The 24,516-nt window shown below is 42.6% G+C and overlaps 2 protein-coding genes across 7 annotated transcripts in view; one reads left to right on the top strand and one right to left on the bottom strand.

Moving 5' to 3' along the window:
• Dph3 (diphthamide biosynthesis 3) overlaps nt 1-20,406 on the top strand; it is a 46,476-nt gene extending 26,070 nt beyond the window's left edge. For all 3 annotated transcript variants that reach the window (XM_071619367.1, XM_034636769.2, XM_071619359.1), the window contains one exon: nt 19,871-20,406. In XM_071619367.1, the coding sequence (XP_071475468.1) occupies nt 19,871-19,918 (48 nt within the window). In that variant the 3' untranslated portion in view covers nt 19,919-20,406. The remainder of the gene's footprint in view (nt 1-19,870) is intronic.
• The window catches only part of Galnt15 (polypeptide N-acetylgalactosaminyltransferase 15), a 42,074-nt gene continuing 32,941 nt past the window's right edge, over nt 15,384-24,516 (bottom strand). For 3 of the 4 annotated variants that reach the window (XM_071619356.1, XM_027923177.3, XM_071619357.1), the window contains 4 exons: nt 23,421-23,552; nt 22,903-23,007; nt 19,975-20,118; nt 15,384-17,328 (listed from right to left, as the gene is read on the bottom strand). In XM_071619356.1, the coding sequence (XP_071475457.1) occupies nt 17,182-17,328; nt 19,975-20,118; nt 22,903-23,007; nt 23,421-23,552 (528 nt within the window). In that variant the 3' untranslated portion in view covers nt 15,384-17,181. Of the gene's footprint in view, nt 17,329-19,974; nt 20,162-22,902; nt 23,008-23,420; nt 23,553-24,516 lie in introns of all 4 variants that reach the window. The other variant, XM_071619355.1, reaches the window with a different exon arrangement.

Below are 24,516 nucleotides of genomic sequence, written 5' to 3'. Positions count from 1 at the left end.
TTGTCTATCCAGATCGCTGATGCTGCCTATCCCTGGTACATGGTTAACACTCACTGGACAATGATATCTAGGGTCAGCAGCATGGGGAGTAGTGCAGTAGAGATGGATTTGGATCTCTTTGGAACTCTCCATGAGTTGAGGGAGAGGGAGCTGCCTTGGGTTCTTCATTTTCTCTGGTATCAGCCTTGGATATGCTGACACTGATAGTCAAAAGTGCATGATGAATCCAACGGCCTCAGAGTAACAGGCAGCAGGCACCCTTGGGTTTGGCTGCTCAACATTTTATAGGCCAGTGTTGTTTTCTGAGCACAAGAAGTAAGGTTTGCTGGCCTCATGTAGCCTTTGCCTCAAACCCTGCTGTTGGAAGTCCTTTTCCTTGGCTTGGCTCCTACTGTGAGTGTTTTGAAGTCTGGCGAAATTGAAAGCCAGAGATCAGGGTTTGCATAAATCTGCAAAGGTTATTGCCCTAGCCCCACACAAGAACTTATGTCTGATTGCCCTCCATCCTAAATGCAAGGGGATTTGTGTGTGTGTATATGTGTGTGTGTGTGTGTTTGCATGCACTGCCTTTTATGTCTTCTCCACAATAGGATAAAAAGTAGAATATCAAATCTTATCTATTTGTGTCATTTAATCCCTTTGACTTGGCCAAAATTCTGAGTTACTACTTTCTTCTTAGCAGTCCTCCCTTCCACGTTGTTCTCCTTGCTGCCTGTGGTCTGGTTATGAATGCATGTTCTGCTTCACCTCTATTAGCAGAACCTGGAACCTGTATGTCCCACTAAGAAAGAGGCAGGGGCTACCATGTCAAAGTTGTATTATTTTGATTTTAGAAAAGGATTTATTGGTTTGCCTATTCCTCCCTCTTTCTAAAGTGAACTAGAGTCTACTTCCTTTTTTTTTTTTTTTAGTTGTAAATAGACACATTACATTTATTTTGTTTATTTATTTTTATGTGATGCTGAGGATCGAACCCAATGCCTCACACGTACAAGCAAGCACTCTACCACTGAGCCACAACCCCAGCCCCTGGAGTCTACCTCTAATGAGAACCTGTGTTATATACATTTTTCCCACCTTTTGGGGGGGGGTCTGTTTTTGCTTTTTTATTATTTATATTTATATTTATAAATTTTTAGGCCCTTGGAGCCAAAAAATTCAACACTTAGTTGGCTTTTTACAGAAACGGTTTGCAAAACCACACCTAGTTTTATCTTTTTCAAGATCATCCACAATTTCTTTTTAAAATATCTTTATTGAGATAAAAATCCACGTATCACATAATGTAATCATTTAAAATCTACAATCCAGCGGTTTTTAATCATGATTTCTTTGGAAATTTATGTGTGTGTGTGTGGTGTGTGTGTGTGTGCATGTGTGTGTTTAAAGAATCTATAATTCTCCAGGCACTCCAGGCACACTTGTACACATGCCTGTAATCTCAGCAGCTCAGGAGGCTGAGGCAGAAAGATTGCAAGTTCAAAGCCAACCTCAGCAACTTAGCAATGAAAGGCGAGTGACTTACCTGAGATGGAAATTCAACCAAGAGAGTTTATTGGGGGGCTGCCTGAGGGGGAAGAAATCGAGAGGAAGAGTGCAGCAGCCTGAGCCTGCAAGCTTCAGCTTAAGAAAGGTTACTTAGGCGACTTGGCGGGTGCTGATTGGCAGGGTGACTTAGGAACAGGCGAGGGGACACTGTGTCCTGCGGGGATTGGTCGAGAAATCATTTGACTTTGGCGCCCTTCAGCGAAGGAGTGAGTGGTGGGGGTAAGGGATTACATGATATTCTTCTCAAGAGACAGAAACTTAAATTTAGCAGGGAGAAACCTAAAGGCAAGGTCTCCCACACACCCAACATGCAAGACCCTGTCTCTCAATAAAATATTAAAGGGCTGGAACTGGGGATGTGGCTCAGTGGTTAAGCACACTGGGTTCAATCCCCAATATAAAAAGAGAGAGAGAATTTATAATCCATCTCCTTTTGTAGCTGAGTCAAACACTCTAGTCCAGGGGTAGCAGCTGTCAGCCAAGGCTGACCACCATCCATTTTAATAAATAAAGTTTTATTGAAACACAGCCACACTCGTTGTTTATTACTGTCCATGACCCTTTTTGTGAAATGATGGCAGAATTGAATTGTGATGACAGAGACTATAGGGCCCTCGAAGCCAAAAAATTTAACACTTGGTTGGCTTTTAACAGAAAAAGTTAGCAAACCACCCTCATTCACAGTCTAATACAATCTTAAAATGTTATCTTTACTAAGTGAATTTGTCCTGGTTGCCACTGTTTGGTGGTATATGGTAAGAATCTGGATTAATTATTCCTATACCACCATCCCTTTTGGCCCTCCTGTTCCTTCTTCCACAGAATAGTCAGTCTCACTTGGTGTCCATTCTACCTGCATGGCTACTGTTTCCCTCCCTGTGCTGGAGAGGAACTCAGCCTTGTACCTCAATTCCCATCCCCAACATACCACACAAATCAGGAAATCACTGTTAAAAGTCTGGCCAGTAGCAATAAGTCAAACAACTTTATATTGAACCCTAGACACCTAACCCCCTTTTGCCTTCATTATGAAATGTCCTTGATCATTTTAGGTGTTCACCATGTCTTTGGATCCCATCTCTTCCTTTAACTCATATCTGAATCTTTCTTACTTTATAGTGGGAAGAAATTATGTGCTCCACTCCCAACTTCTGTGGTTACCTGAATATTCTCTAACACAGAGAAATTTAAGAGGGAAATGTGCGTGTGTGTGTGTGTGTGTGTGTGTGTGTATGCATGTGCATGCTCTCACACACGCACATATTCATGCATGTGATGCAGAGGAACCTTGTTTCTCCAGGCATCAGGTTTCTTTGAGAAGGGACATCAATTAGTGGAACACTAATGGCCTCTCTCGACCCTTACTCACTTTTCCTCAAGGAGAAAGGATGTTTAATGTTACTGAAAAGCTTGGCATAAGGACTAAGCATATTGCCTCTTTAGTCTCTTCTGGAAGGAATTGCCTGGAAACTGCTACTCTGGGCTTGAAGTTTGGTGGGATAAGTTCAACTCAGAAGGAATCTGGATCATGGGGTGGACTACTGATAAATAAGCAGAATGGGATTTGATAAGCAAAATGCATTGTAGACAAAAGATTTCACTGAGATTATCCATGTGTTTTTGGAGGCACTGAGTCAAGAATTTGAGTGCAAGTGGTTTTTACTTGGAGGATAAGTCTAGGAAGCATAATTATGGGAGTGAGAAAGGGAATGTCAGCAATTCAAGATGCATTAACAAGGCAGCCATGTCTGTGGGTGACTAGAGCTTAATCCCACAGTGAATTCTGAGAAACAGTGTAGGTTGCGCACCCCAGAGTTATCCTATGTGACAGGGGAGGGAGCTGAGGTATTTGTATACCAACTCTTGTCAGCCTTGAGTGAGAAGTGCTCCGGGGTGATGTGACTTCCAAGCTATCTTGGGTCTGCTCCAAATCATAAAGCAGCTTTCTTTGACTTTGTTGGGGGGTGGACAACCCAGGTAAATAAATACACATACTGACACTTGAAAGTTCTTTAGGAGCAAATTGAAGATATAAGACTAGAGGGATGGGGGTGGGACTATGTCACTCATGTAGACTTTATTTTTTTTATTTTTTTTTTAAATTTTTTATTGTGGGTTGTTCAAAACATTACAAATTTCTTGACATATCATATTCCACACTTTGATTCAAGTGGGTTATGAACTCCCACCTTCACCCCATACACAGATTTATAGAATCACATCAGTTACACATCCATTGATTTACATATTGCCATACTAGTGTCTGTTGTGCTCTGCTGCCTTTCCCATCCTCCACCCTCCCCCCTCCCCACCTCTCCCCTCCCCTCCCCTCCTCTCTCTCTACCCCCTCCACTGTATAACCCTGAGGGTCTCCTTCCATTACCATGCAATTTCCCTTCTCTCTCCCTTTCCCTCCCACCTCTCATCCTTGTTAAATGTTAATCTTCTTCTCCTGCTCTTCGTCCCTACTCTGATCTTAGTTACTCTCCTTATATCAAAGAAGACATTTGGCATTTGTTTTTTAGGGATTGGCTAGCTTCACTTAGCATAATCTGCTCTAATGCCATCCATTTCCCTGTAAATTCTATGATTTTGTCATTTTTTAATGCAGAGTAATACTCCATTGTGTATAAATGCCACATTTTTTTTATCCATTCGTCTATTGAAGGGCATCTAGGTTGGTTCCACAGTCTTGCTATTGTGAACTGTGCTGCTATGAACATCGATGTAGCAGTGTCCCTGTAGCATGCTCTTTTTAGGTCTTTAGGGAATAGACCAAGAAGGGGAATAGCTGGGTCAAATGGTGGCTCCATTCCCAGCTTTCCAAGAAATCTCCATACTGCTTTCCAAATTGGCTGCACCAATCTGCAGTCCCACCAGCAATGTACAAGTGTACCCTTTTCCCCATATCCTCTCCAGCACTTGTTGTTGTTTGACTTCATAATGGCTGCCAATCTTAACTGGAGTGAGATGGTATCTTAGGGTGGTTTTGATTTGCATTTCTCTGACAGCTAGAGATGGTGAGCATTTTTTCATGTACTTGTTGATTGACTGTATGTCCTCTTCTGAGAAGTGTCTGTTCAGGTCCTTGGCCCATTTGTTGATTGGGTTGTTTGTTCTCTTATTGTCTAATTTTTTGAGTTCTTTGTATACTCTGGATATTAGGGCTCTATCTGAAGTGTGAGGAGTAAAGATTTGTTCCCAGGGTGTAGGCTCCCTATTTACCTCTCTTATTGTTTCTTTTGCTGAGAAAAAACTTTTTAGTTTGAGTAAGTCCCATTTGTTGATTCTAGTTATTAACTTTCGTGCTATGGGTGTCCTATTGAGGAATTTGGAGCCCGACCCCACCGACTGTAGATCGTAGCCAACTTTTTCTTCTATCAGACGGCGCGTCTCTGATTTGATATCAAGCTCCTTGATCCATTTTGAATTCACTTTTGTGCATGGCAAGAGAAAGGGATTCAGTTTCATTTTTTTGCATATGGATTTCCAGTTTTCCCAGCACCATTTGTTGAAGATGCTATCCTTCCTCCATTGCATGCTTTTAGCCCCTTTATCAAATATAAGATAGTTGTAGTTTTGTGGATTGGTTTCTGTGTCCTCTATTCTGTACCATTGGTCCACCCGCCTGTTTTGGTACCAGCACCATGCTGTTTTTGTTACTATTGCTCTGTAGTATAGTTTGAAGTCTGGTATCGCTATACCGCCTGATTCACACTTCCTGCTTAGCATTGTTTTTGCTATTCTGGGTCTTTTATTTTTCCATATGAATTTCATGATTGCTTTCTCTATTTCTACAAGAAATGCCGTTGGGATTTTGATTGGCATTGCATTAAACCTATAGAGAACTTTTGGTAATATCGCCATTTTGATGATGTTAGTTCTGCCTATCCATGAACAGGGTATATTTTCCATCTTCTAAGATCTTCTTCTATTTCTCTCTTTAGGGTTCTGTAGTTTTCATTGTATAAGTCTTTCACCTCTTTTGTTAGGTTGATTCCCAAGTATTTTATTTTTTTTGAAGATATTGTGAATGGAGTGGTTGTCCTCATTTCCATTTCAGAGGATTTGTCGCTGATATACAGGAATGCCTTTGATTTATGCGTGTTGATTTTATATCCTGCCACTTTGCTGAATTCATTTATTAGCTCTAATAGTTTCTTTGTAGAGCCTTTTGGGTCTGCTAGGTATAGAATCATATCATCTGCAAATAGTGATAATTTAAGTTCTTCTTTTCCTATTTTTATGCCTTTAATTTCTTTCGTCTGTCTAATTGCTCTGGCCAGTGTTTCGAGAACTATGTTGAACAGAAGTGGAGAGAGAGGGCATCCCTGTCTTGTTCCAGATTTTAGAGGGAATGCCTTCAGTTTTTCTCCATTCAGAATGATGCTAGCCTGAGGCTTAGCATAGATTGCTTTTACAATATTGAGGTCTGTTCCTGTTATCCCTAGTTTTTCTAGAGTTTTGAACATAAAGGGATGCTGTACTTTGTCGAATGCTTTTTCTGCATCTATCGAGATGATCATATGGTTCTTATTTTTAAGTCTATTGATGTGGTGAATAACATTTATTGATTTCCGTATATTGAACCAGCCTTGCATCCCAGGGATGAATCCTACTTGATCATGGTGTACAATTTTTTTGATATGTTTTTGTATCCGATTCGCCAGAATTTTATTGAGGATTTTTGCATCTAGGTTCATTAGAGATATTGGTCTGTAGTTTTCTTTCTTTGAAGTGTCTTTGTCTGGTTTAGGTATCAGGGTGATGTTGGCCTCATAGAATGAATTTGGAAGTTCTCCCTCCTTTTCTATTTCCTGAAGTAGCTTGAAAAGTATTGGTATTAGTTCCTCTTTAAAGGTTTTGTAAAACTCTGCTGTATACCCATCCGGTCCTGGGCTTTTCTTAGTTGGTAGTCTTTTTATGGTTTCTTCTATTTCCTCAATTGATATTGGTCTGTTTAGGTTTTCTATATCCTCCTGACTCAATCTGGACAGATCATATGACTTAAGAAATTTATCTATGCCTTCACTATCTTCTAATTTATTGGAGTATAAGGATTCAAAATAGTTTTTGATTATCTTCTGTATTTCTGAAGTGTCTGTTGTGATATTGTCTTTTTCATCCCGTATGCTAGTAATTTGAGTTCTCTCTCTTCTTCTCTTCGCTAGCATGGCTAAGGGTCTGTCGATTTTGTTTATTTTTTCAAAGAACCAACTTTTAGTTTTGTCAATTTTTTCAATTGTTTCTTTTGTTTCGATTTCATTAATTTCAGCTCTGATTTTAATTATTTCTTGCCTTCTACTTCTTTTGCTGTTGTTTTGCTCTTCTTTTTCAAGGATTTTGAGATGAAGTATGAGATCATTTATTTGTTGGTTTTTTCTTTTTTTAAGGAATGAACTCCAAGCAATGAATTTTCCTCTTAGAACTGCTTTCAATGTGTCCCATAGATTCCGATATGTTGTGTCTGTGTTTTCATTTATCTCTAAGAATTTTTTAATTTCCTCCTTGATGTCTTCTATAACCCATTGATCATTCAGTAACCTATTGTTCATTCTCCAAGTGATGTATGCTTTTTCCTTCCTTCTTTTATCGTTGATTTTCAGTTTCATTCCATTATGATCAGATAAGATGCATGGTATTATCTCTACTCCTTTATATTGTCTAAGAGTTGCCCTGTGACATAATATATGATCTATTTTTGAGAAGGATCCATGTGCTGCTGAGAAAAACGTGTAACTGCTTGATGTTGGGTGGTATACTCTATATATGTCAATTAGGTCTAGGTTGTTAATAGTGTTATTGAGTTCTATAGTTTCCTTATTCAACTTTTGTTTGGAAGATCTGTCCAGTGGCGAGAGAGGTGTGTTGAAGTCTCCCATGATTATGGTATGGTGGTCTATTAGACTCTTGAACTTGAGAAGAGTTTGTTTGACGAACATAGCTGCACCATTGTTTGGGGCATAAATATTTATGATTGTTATGTCTTGTTGGTGTATGGTTCCCTTAAGCAGTATGTAGTGTCCCTCTTTATCCCTTTTGATTAACTTTGGCTTGAAATCTATTTTATTTGATATGAGTATGGACACTCCTGCTTGTTTCCGAAGTCCATATGAGTGATATGATTTTTCCCAACCTTTCACCTTCAGCCTATGTATGTCTTTTCCTATCAAATGCGTCTCCTGTAGGAAGCATATTGTTGGGTCTTGTTTTGTGATCCATTCTACTAGCCTGTGTCTCTTAATTGGTGAGTTTAAGCCATTAACATTTAGGGTTATTATTGAGATATGGGTTGTTCTTCCAGCCATATTTGTTTATTTCTGTTACTAAACATGGTTTGTTTTCCTCTTTGATTATTTCCCCCCCCTTTACTGTCCTACCTCCCACTGTTGGTTTTCATTGTTATTTTCCATTTCCTCTTCCTATAATGCTTTGGCGAGGATGTTTTGAAGAGATGGTTTTCTAGCTGCGAATTCTTTAAACTTTTGTTTATTGTGGAAGGTTTTAATTTCATCTTCCATCCTGAAGCTTAATTTCGCTGGATACACAATTCTTGGTTGGAACCCATTTTCTTTCAGTGTTTGAAATATGTTATTCCAGGATCTTCTAGCTTTCAGAGTCTGTGTTGAAAGATCAGCTGTTATCCTGATTGGCTTGCCCCTAAATGTAATCTGCTTCCTTTCTCTTGTAGCTTTTAAAATTCTCTCCTTATTCTGTATGTTGGGCATCTTCATTATAATGTGTCTAGGTGTGGATCTCTTATGATTTTGCACATTCGGCGTCCTGTAGGCTTCTAGGATTTGGGATTCTGTCTCATTCTTCAAGTCTGGGAAGTTTTCTCGTATTATTTCATTGAATAGACTGCTCATTCCTTTGGTTTGGAGCTCTGTACCTTCCTGTATCCCAATGACTCTTAAGTTTGGTCTCTTAATGTTATCCCATATTTCTTGGATGTTCTGCTCATGGTTTCTTAACAGTCTTGCTGAGCTGTCTATGTTCTTTTCCAGTTGAAATACTTTGTCTTCATTGTCTGATGTTCTATCTTCTAAATGTTCTACTCTGCTGGTAGTATTCTCCATTGAGTTTTTAAGTTGGTTTATTGCTTCCTGCATTTCTAGGATTTCGGTTTGTTTGTTTTTTATAACCTCTATCTCCCTGTATAGTTGATCCTTTGCTTCCTGGATTTGTTTGCGTAATTCATTGTCGAAGTGATCTTTCATTGTCTGATTTTGCTGTTTAATGTCTTCCTTGATACTCCAGATCATCTGAAGCATGTATATCCTGAATTCTTTATCTGACATTCCATCTGCTGCAGCTGTTACCTCTTCTAAAGTTGTGTTGACCTGCATTGCTTGTGGTCCTTTCTTTCCTTGTCTTTTCATACTGCTTGCGTATCTTTCCTGCAGGCGCGGGCGGCGGCTCTGCTCTCTCCTTATTCCAATTGGGGTGTCGTGGCTACCACGCCGGCAGGTCACTGGGCCTGTTCTGGGCGCTGACGGAGGCTCTGTTCTGCCCCTACTCCAATTGGGGTGACGAGTGTACCACGCCGGCAGGCCACCGGGCCTGATCCGCCGGTCGGTTGCAGGTTTGCCTACCCTGCAGGCGCGGGCGGCGGCTCTACTCTGCCCCTACTCCAAATGGGGTGACGTGTCTGTCGTACCGGCAGGCCACTGGGCCTGTCCCGCTGGTCGGTCGCAGATCTGCCCACCTTTCGGGCACGGGTGGAGGCTCTGCTCTGCCCCTACTCCAATTGGGGTGTCGTGACTACCCCGCCTGCAGGACGCTGGGCCTATTCCTGGCATGGGCGGCAACTCTGCTCTGCCCCTACTCCAATTAGGGTGGTGTGTGTACCATGCCGACAGGCTCCTGGGCCTGATCTGCCGGTCTGTTGCAGGTCTGCCTACCTTGGAGGCGCGGGCGGCGGATCTGCCCTGCCCCTCCTACCACGCCTGCGGACCCCTGGGCCTGATCTGCAGGTTGGTCACAGGTCTGCTCACCCTGCGGGCACGGGTGTTGGTTCCGCTCTGCCCCCACTCCAATTGGGGTCACCTGACCACCACACCGGCAGGGCCTGATCCGGGCGTGGGAGAAGGATCTGCTCTGCCCCTACTCCAGTTGGGGTGACGTGTGTACCACACTGGCAGGCCACTGGGCCTGACCCACCAGGCTGTCACAGGTCTGTTTACCTTACAAGCGCGAACGGCGGCTCTGCCCTGCCCCTCCTACCACGCCCATGTACCACTGGGTCACGGGTCTGCCCACCTTGCGGGTGCGCGTGGCGGCTCCACTCTGCCCCCTCTCCAATTGGGGTCACACGGTCACCACGCTGGCGAGCCACTGGGCCTGCTCCGGGCGCTGGCGGCGGCCCGGCTCCTCCCCTCTGGCTTGACGACAAATTGAGGAGACTCGGGTGTCTGTGCCTCACCCCCCCTACCAGGAGACCAACTGCTTATGTCACTGCTGGTATTGATGAAGTTCTCTCCTCCGCCGCTTTCTGATGACATCAGATCTCTGCCATGTTGGTATCCTATGCGAATGGCAGCATTTCGTTCCCCTTGCCGGGCAACCAAAGCACCGGGTGAGTCCTGACCGGCCCTCAGCAGGACCCAGACCGAGAAGCAGTTTCCGCGGGCTCCTAGCCCCGGGCCAGGGAAGTTCCGGGAGCCGGAACTCGGCCGCTCCGTGCTCGGTGTAAGCTCCTATAAGTGTAGGCTCCAAGAAGCAGTCCCCGCGGGCTCAGTTCCGGGAGCCGGAATTCGGCCGCTTAGTGCTTGGTGTATGCTCTGATAGGAGCAGGGTCCAAGAAGCAGCCTCCGCAGGCTCCGCGGCCCTGGGCCAGAGCGGTTCCGGGATGGTTCCTGGAGCTGGAACTCGGCCGCCCCGCGCTCAGTGTTTGCTCCGATAAGATCAGGTTCTAAGAAGCACCCAGGCACTGAACCCTAGCAATCTGTCTCTCATGTAGACTTTAGTGTTGGAGAATGAACGTGGTTTTCCTTCTTAGTTATGTGTGCTTTAGCTTCACTATAGGACTTGAAGTTTCCAGAAATCAAAATTTGGACTTTGGCAGGATTTGTTTTCAGTCATTTAATTTTATACATGGCTATTAGTTGTGTCTACTTTTAGAGGTCACAGGTCCTGGCCTATCTATCTACAGGGGATCCCTGACAGCTGCTTCTATGTAGATCCTCTATGTAAGGCCAACTGCCAGAGCCCCATCTTCCTCCCCAAGTTCGGGGACATATTCCTGCCCCCTACTCCCAGCAGCACTTCCTATGGCCCTATCACCACCGAATTCATATTAAATAGCATTACTGTGCCCTCATACTGTGGATTCCCTCAGTAGAGAAACTGGGACTGAGAAGAGCTTACAATCTGAACTATTCATTTGCTCATTGTTCCAAAAATTCTTTGGAGAAACTGACACCACCCACTCCATCAAGATGAGTCAGTTGGAACTGGTGATGAACGGACCCAGAGGTTCAGACAGGAAAAGTGAGTCTAAGACAAAAACTGCCATAAAAACATGGTCCTGGAAAAGCAGTTTTGATCAAAGATGGGAAGAGGGAAGTAGAGGGCAAGGTAAGGGAAATGAAGGAGGCACAATTACAACCACAGACAAATAGCAAAAACAACAAAAAAATAATAATTTCCATGGGCAAAAGAACCAAACTAGTAGAAGAGAAAGAGGAAGAGTGATGAGTGAAGAGAGGAAAATGAATTAACAATGGTGGTAATTACTTCTGTTAGATGCATGATCCTAAAATATAGGAGCGATCCATCCTATCCTGTGATTTCAAAAAGAGATTGGTGAGAAAAAAGAGAAGAATAATCAAAGAATTTGTCCACTGAGGACTCTCCAATCACCAAATAACAATGAAAAAAGCTACCGAAAAAGTTTAAATGTTTGCCACTCAGATAGTGGTCGGCAGAGCAGCTGCATCAACATTACCTAAGATTTGGCAGGAATGTGGGATATCAGGTCCCAACACAGACCTAATGAACCAGAATGTGCATTTGAATACAATCCACAGGTGATTTGTGGGCACAGCAAAATTTGAAGAGCACTGGATTAAACCAAAATGTTTGGAGGCTTCTCAGGGACTTAGGACAGGGATCTAGCAAGTCACAAATTGGGGAACAATTGGCAACCAGCAACCGGAATCCAGTCATGATGCTCTAGCTCTTGCCTCTGCTCCTGTCTCTGTATCTCCTTTTCATACTCCTCCTTCCCTTTAATTCTCTCTTTACACTGCATTTATCTGCTTACTAGGGTCATATGGGGAAAATTAGGGTGCCAAAAGCTCATAAGTTTTCACATTGTCTCTTAAGTAACTTATAGAGTGGCTAATTTCTTAGTCTTGATGATGAAATTATTGAGGAATATGCTGATTGGCCCAGCTTGGCTCAGGTATTCTTCTGGGGCCAATTAGCAGGGAGAAAGGGATGAAATTCTGCTGGGAAATAAAGCAGCTCCCACTCTGGCCCCATGGCTGGAGTTGGAGGGTGGGTAATCCCATTAACTGCCACCTCCTACCCCTTGAGAACAGGTCAGCATTGGTGCATCTGGGGGAAGTCCTTGCTTTAAGGACAGCTGCTCAGGCTCTCCTGGGTCTTATTTAGAAAGGACATTAAGCAGGGCTCCTCTTGGCCTGTGTCTGAGGAGTGATCAGCAGTGTCTTTATGATTGTCTCTGAAAAAAGCAAAGGCTACACTTCACTGAAAAGTTCAGAGCCTTTTATAAGCCTAAGCTGTGGCAGAGTTGACCCCAACCTATTTCTGAGAGAGAAGACTACCATTTTAGCATCTGTCGTAGGTCCTGGGATGTCAGCAAACTATGAGTAGCTGAATAGTTTGGGAGTTGTTGGAAAACTTCAATTTTCAAACATGCATCCTAAATGGCTGAATTTGAAAACCATCCCTCTAGGGGTGAAGTGACCATGGTGAGTCTGTTCTAAGCCAAAAGAGTCAGGCAAGCTGTTTATTCGTTGTAATAGTGCAGAGATATGAACATCCCACATACCTGTGTGGAAAGGACTACTGCTCCAACAAAAATCCTTATAATAGTAAAATAATGTGAAGGATACACTTCCATGTCCAAAGAGTGCATTTCATGGAAGAAGAAGTTGAAACCAGAAAGAAGATTGGAGATTGGAGGGACTATTATTAATATAGAAATACCAGAGGGTTCTAGAATCCTGGAAATATCTCCTCCTTGGGTATTGTGCTTGAGGTGTTTAAATGATCAGGGAAGGACCTGTTGGTGCTTTGGAATTTGGCCAATAGTATTTGACAACAAGTTGCACCTTTAAAAGAGCTTTTAAAGAACAAGCATAAATAGCGAAGTAAGTGGAGCTGTGTCCAGTAAGGCAGCCTGTGTCAATGTTTTGTTCCATGTTTTCATAACTCTACATATTATGTAAACTATGAATGCTTATTGTAAACTATGTATGCTTTTAAAAAAGAGACTTGGGATGCTATGGCCTAAACATGGACGCCTGAGGCATTTCTGGATCCCAGAGCCTAAACATGGATGCCTGAGGAATTTCCGGACCTGGGGGCTTAAACATGGACGTGCACCCCAAGAACTTCCGGATCCTGGGTCTTAAATATGGACGTGTGCCTGAGGTCCGGGAGCCTAAACATGGATCCCTGAGGAACTTCCGGATCCCAGGACCTAAACATGAACGTGTCCCTGGAACTTCTGGGTCCTTGTGCCTATAAAGGGCAGGGCATGACACTCAGAAGGGATGTGGCCCATGAAGGGGAGCTGAGTATGGGGCCTGTTGGGGGGCAGACTGAGCTGTCGCACCCTGAACTTGAATGTGATGGTGGCCTCACTTCCCGGCCTTCCCCTGGGTGTCACTTCCTCCCCTTCCAGGGGATGCCGGGGAGGAAGTGAGACCAGGGGCAGAGGCCAGGCCCTGAGGAGGGACACCGTCTTTCTCCTTGCTTAGCCAGGCGCCCGGCCTGGCTGGGGACGGGGATGTCTTGTGACACTGGCTGCCTCCTGCATCCCTGCCCCAGGACCTCAGGGACCACAGGCGGGGACAGTTGTTGATTCTCCCCGGGCCGCTGACCCTCAGCCCCGGGGTCTGCCCAGGGAGAGCTCTGTTTCCCAGAGGGTCAGGGGGCCCCTGTGACCTGCTGCTCCTTACCCACTGTCATCCTGGGCAAGCACAGTTCAGGACACCAGACGCTACTGAGAGTGACATCTCCTAGATGTGCGGCTGGGGACTTTGCCTCTGTCCCCAGGCCTCGGACACTGGATGATCCCCCCAGAGACAGAAAATAACCCCACACTGCCCAAGACTTATTTTTAAGCTTTGGATACTGAAATTTTCCTGCTGCCACCTTCTTTGTGAAGCCAGTTTTTCAACAGAGACAATATTCCAGGGGGAAAAACAAAACAAAACACGGAGTCAATCAAACCAAGCTGACACATCTGGTCCTCCAAGAGAAATCTGGATTGGAAGGAGAACAGCCATTTTCAACTGAAGAAATAATGAAGTTTCCTTGTCCTTATTTTGTGTAAGCAAAATAAGTAATCTGATGTTAACTCATCAAATTATTTTTGATGTGTGGTTGGCTCATAGGAAAACTGATTCTGTTTTATGGAATGAAGTGTTACCTGATTTTAAAATTTAAAATGAAGCCAATTAGGATTGTTAAATTACACTGTCATAATTCTGTTCTTTGATAGCAGAAATAAATAAACCTTTTAAAAAAAGGAGACTTGTTTGTATTTTGTTTGTCCAGATTTGGTGACTGACCATAGATCACTTATTATCTAACTGCCTTTTTTCAAGGCCTGTTAGTAGAAAATGAAACTCCCTGACGATGTGCATGATAACATGATCTCTAAAACGCCAAGTTCTATTGCAGTGACAGCATCATTCTCAGGGACCTGGAAGACTCTGATGTCTATAGGGTTGAAATTATGAGTTTGTCAGTAGGATCTATGGCACTGAGGCAAAACAGGAAGTTGATCAAGGCTCTTCCAAGGATAACATCTGTTTTTACTGTTGTGAAATAGCATAAAGAATATGGGATTTTAGACTGATGGCTGAACATTTCTCACCATCTCCCCCACCAATGGGATACTTAAGAATGATGATGAGCTTGGTGAGCGTAATGACAAAATTTAATCTCCCAGTCTCTGGGAACAGTGGTGCACACCTGCAAACCTAGCAACTCAGGAGACTGAGGCAGGAGGATGACAAGTTTGAGGCCAGCCTCAGCAACTTAGTGAGACCCTCAGCAACTTAGTGAGAACCTGTCTCAAAATAAAAAGTTAAAACGACTGGGGATGTAGCTCAGTGGTAAAGTGCCTCTGGGTTCAGTCCCCAGTACCCACCCCCCAGAAAAAAATACAATCATAAAATTCAGGTGGACAAATAAAATCAAGATCGGGAATCAGATATCTCAATTACTAAGGTTCTCTGCTTTTAAATTGATCACTGTGGATAAAATGAACACTGGGTCCACAGAGAAGAAAGAAATTTTAATTTCAGTTACAGTATAAAGAGAAGGGTCTTTTATAACTAAATAGAGGCATCTGTTTTGTTTAAATTAAGGGTCTGTAAGTACCAGCGAGGGACATAGTTGACAGCCATTCTATAATAGAGTCGTAAATCATGGGGATGGTTAAGGAAGCAAGAAACACCACATTCTTGCTTTGTTCAACCAATTAAGCAATAAGCCATCTGGGTCCTATTGTTAATTACTACCAAATACAACTTACACAATTGAATTCAACCTTTTATTTAATTATATTAATTTATCCCAGCAACTTCAAATACCCACAATGACAACAATAAGATTCTTTAAAAAAAATAGATGTCTTATTTAATTTTTATTCTGAAACCATTAAAACCCTTTACAAGGTTGCCATCTGACAATTTTTAGCTCCATCTCAGCCTTAGGATGTTAGGGGAAATGGTTTTAAATAGAGACAGGTCTGAAGCAAGAAGACAGTGGTTAAAATCTCTTCTCTAGAAAGGTGATGTGTCTAATGCTGTTCAGTAGTAGTGTTTGTGATGATGAAATGTTCTATATCTGTGATTTCCAATAGCCATTAGCCATGTGTGGTTCTTGAGCTCTTGAAATGTGGCCAGTACATCAAGGAACTTTTTAAAAATTTTGTCTAATTTTAATGGATTTCCATTAAATGCACCATATTTGGCTAGTGTCTACCATATTAGCACAGGTCTAAGATGCATTCTAAGGATGGAGAAATGCAGTGGGCCATTGACTTGGCAGGCAGAGAATGAATATATAGTTATAATAGGTATTATTTGGAAACATTTCCTACCTGGTTTTTCTTATTTGACACATCCCAAAGGATCTTTAAGGGAAGGTTTCTAAGCTTACCATGTGGAAAGCTAGCTCCATCTGGGAGAGAAATGCACATAAATGGTGCTTTCTCAAATAGCAGAACTAACCCCACTTAGTAACTCTTACAGCCAAACTAGGTCACAGCAAGGAAAACTATTTCTCCTTTGTTAGCCTTATCTCTGCTCTAATTAAAGTGTATTGTCCCCAAACTTTTGAAAATTCAACCCACAAACACATTTAAGGGTCCCAGCAAATACTAGGGTCTCAGAGGTGGCCCTGTCAGATCTCACAGACATTAACACCCAGCACTGTTTGTAAGAATTTTGTAAGCATCTTGTAAGAATTTTGACTCGGACTCTCACATTTCCCTTCCAAGGAGTTTTGCCCCTTTGCAAAGTTCATTGTTTCTTGTGAGGTCAATACAAATCCCATAGCAGGGCATCAAGGAAATTTATCAAATGAAAACACGTTTGTTATGAGAATGCTCAGTCTGTGCTGATCCTTCTAACATAAAATGACTAAAGTGAAATCTATTGCAACTGTAATCTGGTGGTGGTGAATCAAGCTAGAGAAGAGTTAGTGCAGGTGAATGGAGGTAGAAGGTTTCAAGAAAATTCCCATTAAAATCAAAATATTTTTATCCCAGGTATGCTGATTCTTTTCAACTGATTAAATTGAGCTGGAGAGTGGAGCCAAACCTCCTTTCCTTCTTCTCTCCAACCCTACTCTCTTTCTCCCTGTGCCTTTCCTTCCTTCTGAGCTGTGGCTCAACCAATGAACATGCCTATAAACCTAATCAAAGTTTTTGGACTGTCAGAAAATTATAGCCTCTTGCTCTTTCACTTTTTATATTTGGCCACACAGATAATCCAAGGTAATACTACTTAAAGACCAAGAAATTGACCCATTGGATTGATGTACCCAACACTGCCAGACATACATTGCCCAGGTCTTTCCCAGTCAGGGATAAAAGCAAAAAAGCAATTGTTATGTACTTAGTAAAAAAAGAAGAAGAAGAAGAAGAGGAGGAGGGGGGGAGGAGGAGGAGGAATCTTCTGTAACATACGTTGATCATCTCCAGTGATGAAGACCATGAATCCACTCTTTCTTTTTTAAAAACAGCCAGCAGTCAATGAAATAAGGGGTGAAAAAAAGGGGCTTCTGATATTGATTCACAAAACTTTCTCTCCTGCATCAGAAGCACAAGTACAAAAGAATCTGCTTTATGATATAAACATACTCCTTTAGTTCCTTTGGGGCAGAACTGTGACTTGCCCATGTTCTCTTGCTTTCCGGCATTCATCGTTCATCCACAGGGTGGATGTGGTCAAATCGCCACAGCTGGCTGACTTTTCCATCACACTGACGCAAGTACAAATCTTTATTGTTTTGCTGAACCACAGCTTCCATGCATTTCCCAGAAAGAATGTGGACAATCATTCCATTCTGAAAAGAGAAAAGAAAGAAGAAAACTCAGTTCCCCACAAAAAACAGCAAAGAAAGACTCTTTAAAGTTTTGTGCTGATCATTAAGAGAATGATATAGGTGGTATGAATTGGCCTGTAAAGGAACAGTAGCAATTTTTGGTTAATATAAAATATAATTTAGGTAGTCCTAGAATTTTGATGTCATTCAAAGCCTTGAGGGAATCATTAATCCAATTATCTTTATTATTGTTGTACTATTGTGCCATTTCTTAGAAAGACAGGTATGATAATTCCAGGGACTAGAGCATGTTCAGTATTTATACTTGTATTTGGGATATGCATTATCATCATATCTATAAATTTCTGCTTTCAAAAAAGCATTGGTTCAATGGGCTGAGGCTGGGGCTCACAAGTAGTAGAGCACTTGTCTAGCATGCGTGAGGCACTGGGTTTGATCCTCAGAACCACATAAAAACAAATAAATAAAATAAAGTTATTGTGTCCACTTACAGCTAAAAAAATAAAAAAAAAAAAAGGTAGAATCAATTCTACCCTGTTAATGCTGCAATTCAGGGCTGCGGCCACAAGGTTACAGTAGAGAGAAAGACTTCAAGGATGCACCAAAAGCCTAAACCAGTCATGCTCAGGAATTGCTCCCTAATCAAAATCTGCCAGCTTTCATGTATGAACATGTAACAACAAATCCCATCATTATGTACAACCATAATGCACCAATAAAAAATGTAGAAAGAAAAAAATCCACCAGATTTAATATTGAATCTAACATCCCCTGTTCAAGAAATATCTGATTTCCTTTTTTAAAATATTTTTTAGTTGTAGATGGACACAATATCTTTATTTTATTTATATTTTTATGTGGTGCTGAGGATTGAACCCAGTGCTTCATGCATGCGAGGCAAGCCCTCTACCAATAAGCTACAACCCCAACCCAAAATCTGACTTCTTTATGAAATTACAAAAGCTTTCAGCAATGCTGAAAATGCCTGTTTATTTATTTATGAGATAGTCTAGTGGTTTTTAGTTCATTCACAAAGTTGTTCAACCATCACCCTGATTCCAGAATATTTTAATCACTACTCAAAGAAATCTATTACCCAGGAACTAATTACTCCCCATTTTTACCTCCTCATAGCCACTGAAAATCACTAATCTATACAATAGGTGTGTATTCACACTTTATTCATTCATGTATGGACATGTGGGTTACTTCCAGCTCTTGGCTATTATAAATAATGTCATATTCCTTTTTCTAACTAAATGATAATACCTTTTTAAGGTTGATTTCTTAATGTTTGAAATATGCTTGGCAAGTCTTGCTGATATTTTACCTACTTTATTTTTTAATTTTTTTAATTTTGGGGGGGTACTCGGGATTGAACTCAGGGGTGCTCGACCACTGAACCACATCCCCATATTATTTTGTATTTTATTTAGAGACAGGGTCTCACCGAGTTGCTGAGCGCCTTGCTTTTGCTGAGGCTGGCTTTGAACTCGAGATCCTCCTGCCTCAGCTTCCTGAGCTGCTGGGATTTACAGGCATGCGCCACTGCGCCCAGCTATTTTACTTAAAATATAAAATATATAATACTTTAAAATGCTGTTTCTAAAATGTTTCTTATTCACAGGACTTGCTTAGAATGATCTTTTATGATCATCCATGAAGGACCTTAACTTGAATTCTATGACTTCTCTGCACATGTGTAGGCCCCTTAGTCCTGGGTTCACTTGTCACCAAAGCCCCAGGAGTTTTGTTCTCAGCTGCTTATTGTGAGTCCAGCTTAAATTTTCCATTATGTGGTTTGCTTCTTTTCACAGCCTGCTTTGATAGTACTAGCACATAAGAGTTGTTTGGTTATTTTATCCTCTTTACTCCCAAGTGGAAGTTAAAGAAAAGAAATGCTAAAAATATGCAGATTTGTTGATATATTAATATTCTAAATCAATTCAGAAAGGATTTGAAGTGGAGAAAAAGCTGTATGTGAACACTTATTGTGGATACCATCACCTTCTCTCTCAATCTGACATCTGGGACTTGCTTATTCTCTGTTAAGTACTTACTTTCCCTATTTCCTCGTAATTGATAAATAACCTCTTGATGGATCTAGAACTTCATAACCTTTTGATGGATCTAGAACTTCATAACCTCTTAATGGATCTAGAATTTCATAACCTCTTGAAGGTCTAGAATTTCTTTCACCAAAGATCACAGAAGTCAAAATTTTCCCCAAGGATGAAATGCTTATAATGAAATTTACATTAAAATGAAGAAAGGGATGTTTATACATCTATGTCTATACTATTTTTTAAGTGAAAGAGGGACTTTTCCTAGTTCCCAAACTACACTTCCAAGGTGGTTGACAATTTCCCCACTATTGTACTTGTGACCTGAGCTAATAAACTTTTAAAAAAGGGCTGATTCTTCTCTCCCCCCTTAATCAAGGCAGGGCTATAAGGAGATGGGGCAAAATAGTTCATTTAGTGATGCTGGTTGTACATTTCAATAGTACCCTTCCCTGATGAGTTGCCTTTACCTCCCTCAGAGGCCTTATGGAAAACCTGACCTCTTGGAAGAGCCTGGGAAGTGCTGACTGGGAGTTCTTTCCCACCAGCAGCACTGCTGAACTTTCCCAAATGCGTTGCTCACCTCCTGGAAGTCCCAGTGCTGCTGGTGGATGGCAGAGCCATCCTCTGTGCAGTTCTGAAGAATCACCTGCTCTCGCCTGACATCGAAGCACAGGTGCTGTGGGCTGCCAGCGCGGATCTCTTTCCTGCTGGTGTGCTCCAGGTGCTGGGACAGAGGGAATGGTTGTCAGCACAGCCGGCAAGAGACTCTTTCAGAGATGGAGATGAAGCAAAGAGAACTCACAATAGAACAGGCATATAGGGGCCATCCTTGGATTCTACTGGGGTCTGCAGGACTGTATCTCATGGTCAAGTCCACAAGGCTGCAAGCCCAGCCTGACCTCTGAAGTCCCCCATTCAGGCTGCTCTCCTGTTCATATTTCCACATTGGCATGTTTCTCCATTGTTCTGTTTACTATATCATAGGTAAAGCAATAAAGAATGCTGTGTGTTTTGTGAGTGTGCTGTTGGAAGGGCAGAGGAGGAACCTCTCTGATGCCCAAGTTGACCTCTTTCTGGAGAGGAATTACCTGCTCCTGAAACTCTGCTGTTGATGATATCTGCTGACTCACTCGTAGGTAGGACTACCCTCCCTGTCTTGTAGCAGTGGGTTGTTTATACACTTGCAGAGGGGCTCTAACTTTGTAGACTAAGCCTGTGTAGACTAATTGAAAGACATGACCTGACAAAACCATTTTCTGTTTGCTCTTGCTGGATGCAACCCCCAGTGCAGTCACTGGGGTCTCGTGCTTAGAAGGGCTTAATGATCTTGGTTTAATATACTCTGCCATCACTGTCTTGAAATTCTTAATAATTATCAAATTAGAGATACCGCACTTTTGTTTTGCACTGGGCCCTGCAAATTAAGTAGCTGCTTGAGCATTCCCAGACTACACAATCAGCATAAATTTGAACACTGAACACACGTTAGAGGCAAGTTTGTGGACAATGTTTAAGAGAGAGTAATTTTTTCCTACTCAAATGCCCTATGGTGACATTTTTCTTTGCCTTTTCCCTGTGTCGGGGGTAGATATTTCTACAACTTTCCAAGAACAAGTTCCTCTGTGAAGGTCAAAGCTGGCTTTATTTGGGAGTCTCATTTCCACTGTCTCATCTCCCCTGGGCTGCATGAAGGAGCTCACACCCCTGGATTTCTGAGGTTGATGAAAACCATGCCCTCCCACCTGGCAGGTGGCTCAGCCCATCCCTGTGACTCCATGTTCAGCTGCCTTTTGATTTTTATCCCTGGAGATTTTTCCTTTCTTTCTTGTCAAATCAATTACTTCTGCATGGAAAAAGGGCTTTTCATATATTTTTTAAATCCAGCATATCATATCTAAATACTTAAGAAAAGAAATTTCCACTTATCTAGTTCACAATATTGCTGGATCCAGAAATCCTCCCTAGATTCCTCAAAGTAAAAGCCCAGAAAAGAGCTAATCTTCTGTTTGCATGCAGGATGCTGCATCATCAACCCCACTTTCAGACAAAGAAATCAACACTCAAAGAGGTTAACATGCCTGCCAAAAACACAAAGCTCACAAATGGGGAACTTGGATCCAAACTCAGCCATGTCTGGACAGTTGTCATCCTCATTCTTAGCTTCCTCAGTTAGCACTTTAAATTTATGTCCTCATCCCTTGTGTCTGGTGTGAATGCCTAACAGTGTGTTCTGGAAGACTGATAAAGGAAAGAGCCAGAAGAAGCCAGGTGGATCTTGAGCTTCTCCTTCCCTATATGTCCTCCAGGTCCAGGGCCTGCACTGCAAAGCCCACTCCAGACCTTCCAGATGTCCCCTCATTCACCCCAGGCTCTCAGGGCCTCAGCTGACTTGTCCAATGAATACCTCCAGAAACTGAACTATGTTGCTTGTTTTCTAGGGGATTTGGGGGTATGATAGCTTAACTCCTATCACAGCCTGAAAGCAAAGAGATTTGACTATATAGTTTGGATATGAGGTGTCCCCCAAAAGCTCCTGTTAATATAGGCACATCCAGAGGTGAGATGATTAGATTAAGATGGACCAATCAGTCCATCTTAGTTTGAATGAACTGGCTGGGTGGTTAACTATGAGCAGGTGGGGTGTGGCTGGAGGAGGTGGGCCACTGGGGGTGTGTCCTGGAAGGGTACATCTTCCCCGTGACCTCTTTGCCCTTCCCTCTTTCTACTCTCTGGTGGCCATGTCCTGAGCAGCCTCCGTCCTCCACCCCCTTCTGCCATGATGTCCTGCCTTACCTTGGGACCAAAGCAATCAAATTGGCCCACCATGAACTAAATCTCTGAAACTGTGAGCCAAAATAAAGTTTCCCTCCTCTAAGTTGTTCTTGTTGGGTAGTTCAGTCACAGTGATACAAAGCTGATTAACACACTTGGGTTATGCTTGCTAGGTTATCATCCAAGTTGTGAAAAAAAGTGGACCCATCAACCCTCAGCATCAAAGGAGGCTCTCTGTCACCTTCAGCTTTATTCTCAAAATAGAAATCTGAAGAGAATAAGAAATACCCTAAGGTACAAGGAGACCTTCCAAATGACTAAGAGGCCTACTTGGATGCTGGAGTGATCCTGCTGTGTTTAGATCCTTCCCCCCACTCAATTAACTTCTTCTGTCCTTAGACAGTTGGACCTGCCTCACCCCTGGAGGCATCTGAGTCTGCAATCCCTGAGCTAGTGATTCTATGCCTCAGCTTTCTCGTCTGCCAAGTGAGAGAGTGGGCTAAACAGCCTCCACATTTCCTTCTAACTAAGACAATGCATTCTTAGATGCCAGCTCATGTTTGTGATTATAGCTTAGGATGAGGTGGACAGAGCTATTCTGAGTCATTACTGTGGGGGACATGGGACCACAGAAAGGCGCTACTTCAGAGAGAAGTGAAGGGCATCTCAGAAAAATGGCACCCACTTGCAAGTCTTCCTTGGGCTGCTATCCATCCTAAGAAGTTTGATCACCCACCTGTTGCTGCTGGCTGTCACTGCAAGGGGCCAGCCTCATGGGACAGCCCAGGATGTCCCCTTCTGTTTGGCAGTCTGCACAGAAGCCAAATCCAGTGTTGTGGAGCTGAAAGTGGACATGCACACAGAAGTGAATCCCATTGTCTGTGATTTCCATGGTAGAGATACCCTTGTCAGGCCCCACTCCTCTCCTTAATTCTCTGGGCAGAAGCTCAAGGTGCATTGTTAAAGCCACAATGTGTGAGGCCAATTCAAAGCCACTGATCCTAAGGGACACGCTTCCTGGAGGAGGCAGGCCACATTTGTCCTGGTGAGGAGACCTGGGGCAGGTTCTAGGGCAACCTAGATACTTTTCTCAGGCTGGCAAGGAGACCAGGGAGGCACTACAGATCTCTGAAGCCCTTCTGAGCTTGGGACTTCTTTCAGGGCAACAAAAGAGCATTTGAACAATGCAGTTCTTGTCTTGAGAAGCTTCCCTGTCCCTTCTCTCCTTCCCGGCTCCCCTGGGTCATGCCTTACCTTTCCAGAGAACCTGGGCCTGTGTTCAGATGGGTACATCTCAGGGTAGATGTTGGCCAGAAACCAATGGAACGTCCGACAGCCTAGTCTCCTTTGCAGCTGCAAGCGTTCAGTGCAGTCTGGCTTCTCGGCCTGGGAGAGGAGAAGGACCAGCAGGAAGATGAGGAAGATTTGTTGAACACCACAGTTTACAACATAGGGGAGGGACAGAGGTGGCTGGGAAGAAGCTGAAGGACTGGGAGGGGCCCAAGATCCCTGTTCCCAGGGCTGCCAGGCAGAGGTGGGGGTTCATGTACCTGAAGAAGAAGGTTTGGGTAGGATGAAGAGTAGGCTAGATCTTACCTAGAGAGAGCTGTGGAACCAGCATGATTGTGATATTGTTAGGGAGTAACTAGCAATGAGCAATAAAATGCAGACAAGGTCACAAGTATTCTTTAAATTATTTTGGGGTCCTTCTTTAAACTAATTTCAAAGTAGATAAGAAAGCAAAGGATGGTAGTTAATTTGTAGAAAATAAACAGAAGCAAGAGGAACTAACTGGGAAATATGTCAAAACAAAAGGATTAATGGGACTAACTCTTGACAGGGTCCATTGATGTTGATGTAAAGCTAGGAATTATGGTTATAAGTGTCTCCAATTGTCTGGGAAGGAAGATTCCTTCAGTAGCACAGGCGCACTGAAGTAACTTCTGAGCAGCTATTGACCCCAGTGCAAACATGGGATTGAATTGTAGTTAAAAGCCCATAAATAAGATGGCCATCATGACAGTTGCAGAGAGGACCAACTAAAGTAAAAAACTCCACCATTCAACATGAAGAAATTGAACACCTGATTGGCAAAGAGTACAGAAGGTGGTCCCCAGCTTTCCTGGTAAACAACAAACAGTAATAAAATTGGGGACAGCATTGTCTCCTTTGTCATTCTCTGCTTGGAGACAGCCCAGTCTCTCTCTTGAGAGTGCTTTTTTCTTAAGCCTCACTTTTCTTTTACTAGATGTTATCTTCACTTTTATTTTGAATGAAGTTCTCTTGCATAACTTTTGGTGTCTGACTTTAAATCTTCTTTTGTTGGAACACAAGAACTGAGGTTTGGAGT

The sequence above is a fragment of the Marmota flaviventris genome, chromosome 1 (assembly GCF_047511675.1).
Source record: "Marmota flaviventris isolate mMarFla1 chromosome 1, mMarFla1.hap1, whole genome shotgun sequence".
Classification (NCBI taxonomy): Eukaryota; Metazoa; Chordata; class Mammalia; order Rodentia; family Sciuridae; genus Marmota; species Marmota flaviventris.
The sequence above is the reverse complement of the archived record's forward strand: the minus strand, read 5'-3'. Positions and strand labels throughout refer to the sequence as shown.